The sequence below is a fragment of the Sphaerodactylus townsendi genome, linkage group LG02 (genome assembly GCF_021028975.2).
Source record: "Sphaerodactylus townsendi isolate TG3544 linkage group LG02, MPM_Stown_v2.3, whole genome shotgun sequence".
In the NCBI taxonomy this organism is placed as follows: Eukaryota; Metazoa; Chordata; class Lepidosauria; order Squamata; family Sphaerodactylidae; genus Sphaerodactylus; species Sphaerodactylus townsendi.
Window position 1 is genome coordinate 84,775,704 of NC_059426.1, and position 3,132 is coordinate 84,778,835.

At 43.7% G+C, this 3,132-nt stretch overlaps 1 protein-coding gene across 1 annotated transcript; it reads left to right on the forward strand.

Annotated features, from left to right (window-relative positions):
- On the forward strand, positions 1-3,132 carry KCNJ11 (potassium inwardly rectifying channel subfamily J member 11). Its single transcript, XM_048486748.1, has one exon. It carries the CDS (start codon positions 413-415, stop codon positions 1,610-1,612), a length of 1,200 nt encoding a protein of 399 aa, XP_048342705.1. The 5' UTR covers positions 1-412; the 3' UTR covers positions 1,613-3,132.

Consider the following 3,132-nt stretch of genomic DNA (forward strand, 5'->3'; position numbering starts at 1 on the left):
GCGCAGATTATGGCCGTCTTGGCAAGCGGCAGACTTGGGACGGCATCTTTTCCCAGCGAGTCCCTGGAGAGCTGCGGAAAAAGCGATCTTTGACTTGGGAGACGGTGCCTGGCTCGTTAATCTCCTGCCTGAGGCTGGTTGGCTGCAACTGACAGCTGGAGCAAGCCTCCATTGCAGGCTGCAGCACTTTCCTTCTCCTCCGCAAAAGCCGGAGCGGAGTGTGATTGGCATGCGCAGCTGGGCAAACAGATCGGGCTGGAGGAGGCTAAGCGGTGGAGCCAGAGGGATCGGCCGGGGCACTCTAAGGGCCGGGGCGACGGAAGGGTATCTACCAGCTCCGTGTCTCGAGCTGGTCGCAACGGGCATGAAGGACTGGTAAGCGCCGTGGCGACTGGAGCAGCCCAGGTCAGCCATGCTATCCAGGAAGGGGATCATCCCGGAGGACTACGTTCTGACCCGCCTTGCAGAAGATGTCCCTGATCACGCCCGCTACCGCGCCCGGGAAAGGAGGGCCAGGTTCGTGGGCAAGAACGGCACGTGCAATGTGGCACACAAGAACATCCGGGAGCAGGGCCGCTTCTTGCAGGACGTCTTTACCACGCTGGTGGACCTGAAGTGGCCTCACACGCTGATCATCTTCACCATGTCTTTCCTATGCAGCTGGCTGCTCTTTGCCATGATCTGGTGGCTCATTGCCTTTGCTCACGGGGACCTAGACCAGAGTACCCAGATGCACCTGCGGGGTGGCAATGGGGGATTGGGGGCAGGTGAGTTTGTGCCCTGTGTCACTGAAATACACTCCTTTACTTCAGCTTTCCTCTTTTCCATAGAGGTGCAGGTGACTATTGGCTTTGGGGGGCGCATGATGACCGAGGAGTGCCCAGCTGCCATCTTCATCCTGATTGTGCAGAACATTGTAGGGCTGGTGCTCAACTCCATCATGCTGGGTTGCATCTTCATGAAGACTGCACAAGCTCACCGACGTGCTGAGACGCTCATCTTCAGCAAGCATGCTGTGATCGCCCTCCGTGAGGGAAAACTCTGTTTTATGTTGCGTGTCGGGGATTTGCGCAAGAGCATGATCATCAGTGCCACCATACGCATGCAAGTGGTGAAGAAGACCAGCAGCCTAGAAGGTGAGGTAGTGCCCCTCAACCAGATAGATATCCAAATGGAAAACCCAGTAGGGGGCAATAGTATCTTTCTGGTCTCCCCACTCATCATTTACCATGTAATAGACAAGAACAGTCCTCTCTATGAAGTCTCTTCAACGAGCCTGAATCATCATGAGGATTTGGAAGTCATAGTCATCCTTGAAGGGGTAGTAGAAACCACTGGCATCACCACCCAAGCCAGGACATCCTATCTGGCTGATGAGATACTCTGGGGCCAAAGGTTTGTACCTATTGTGGCAGAAGAGGATGGGAAATACTCTGTAGATTACTCTAAATTTGGCAACACTGTGAAGGTTCCCACTCCTAACTGCACTGCCAAGCAACTGGAGGAAGACAGTAGCATCATGGCCGCAATCTCCTTGTCACCTAGAGGTACCATAAGGAAAAGGTCCGTTAGGTTAAAGCCCAAATTTACTATAGCGGATGAGCCTTCCTGACAACCCATAGACCCATCTCTTGAGTCTGACTAATGCAATAAATATACACTGATATGGCCTCTATTTCTCGTATTCAGGTTAATTTACAAAGTATGTAATATATTGTTTGGTACAAGACATCTAATGAAAAGTGGCCGTACATAAGCATTCTAACTTTCTTATTTATTTACACAATCATTTGGGGTAGATAAACAAAAATGGGGGGGGGATGCCTTTTCACATGAATTTTTTCTATGTATTGGGCTATTTATGCTGTCACTTGATCTAAAGTTTCAAACTGCTATATAAAAACATACCTCAGTCCCACTACAGCAAGAGGGTTCGATTCCATGGACTTTATAACAAAAACGTTATTGTTTGTGATAAAAGGCAGATGGTAATTCTGAAGGTTAAAGATAAAATAAAGAAATGAATGTTTATATTAATTTAATCCACAGATAATTTGAATGGAGTCTTTTGTGAGTATGAGATCTGTAGTTTTATTGCATTTATGAATTGTATTGTAATTAGTTCAATTTGTGTACTCAATTTATGCTTGCTATAGCAAGTTAAAAAATGGGTTCCAAAAATATTAGGTAATTACAAGAAACATTTGTAATAGTGCCTGCACCAGAATTGGTGAAAATGCTGATTTTGTATTGCTTATAATAAATGCAAGATTAGATTATCTGATTTAGTAGCTATTGAGGGACAAATAGACAAGCAACCTTTTAAAGTTGGATCCTTCCAGCTGCCTAAAAGTGCTGGGGGTCATTTGAAAACAGCAGAAGTTTGCTTTAAAAAAATCTGAGACAGGCTGTTCAAATTAAAATGAAGGAATTATGCTGTGCCTGTACACTGATACTTTTATACTTTTAGACTCAAACAATAGTTGTAAGTCAGGAGCAACAGCAGTACTGAAAATTGTGTTGGGGACAGTTTGCCTAACAAATATAAACTGCACACCCATGTTGTTAATTTTCTTTACTTTAAAATCATGACAAGAAGAGAGAGTTGCCTTTGGTCAGGTGCATATTGATGGTACATTTGAAGGAACAATTCATGGGCAGCTATTAATAGAGAAATCTTGTTGAACCCTAATGCTGGATCTGAACACTGAACAGGGCTTTGACAACCCAAATCACAACATTAGATCTGAACATTCTGAACTAGTATTGTTGAAGGCTTTCACGGCCGGACTCAAAGTATATGCAATGCTACCTTATTTATCAACTGAACTAATTTATGAGTCTGAATTGTAATTCCAAAGGTAAAATCCCAATGCATGTTAAATATACATGTACTAGATTTTAATACATTTGCATGTTTTGAAAGACTTGTTACTCATGCAAAATAGAATGCCTGTGCTGAAAAAAAACCTGATAATGTTTCTTTAATCCTCTGCACAATATTATTCATAATATGGAAAGAGCCCTTTGTTATGGCATTAAGAAAAAGAACAAAAATGAATAATTTAATGTACTGGTAGCTAAAAAACAAAAAAGCTGCATTTATTATAAAATAAATTTTGCTAAAATGAA

Coding starts and splice junctions, on each gene's coding strand:
- KCNJ11 (XM_048486748.1), top strand. CDS start 413: ATGCTATCCAGGAAGGGGATCATCCCGGAGGACTACGTTCTGACCCGC.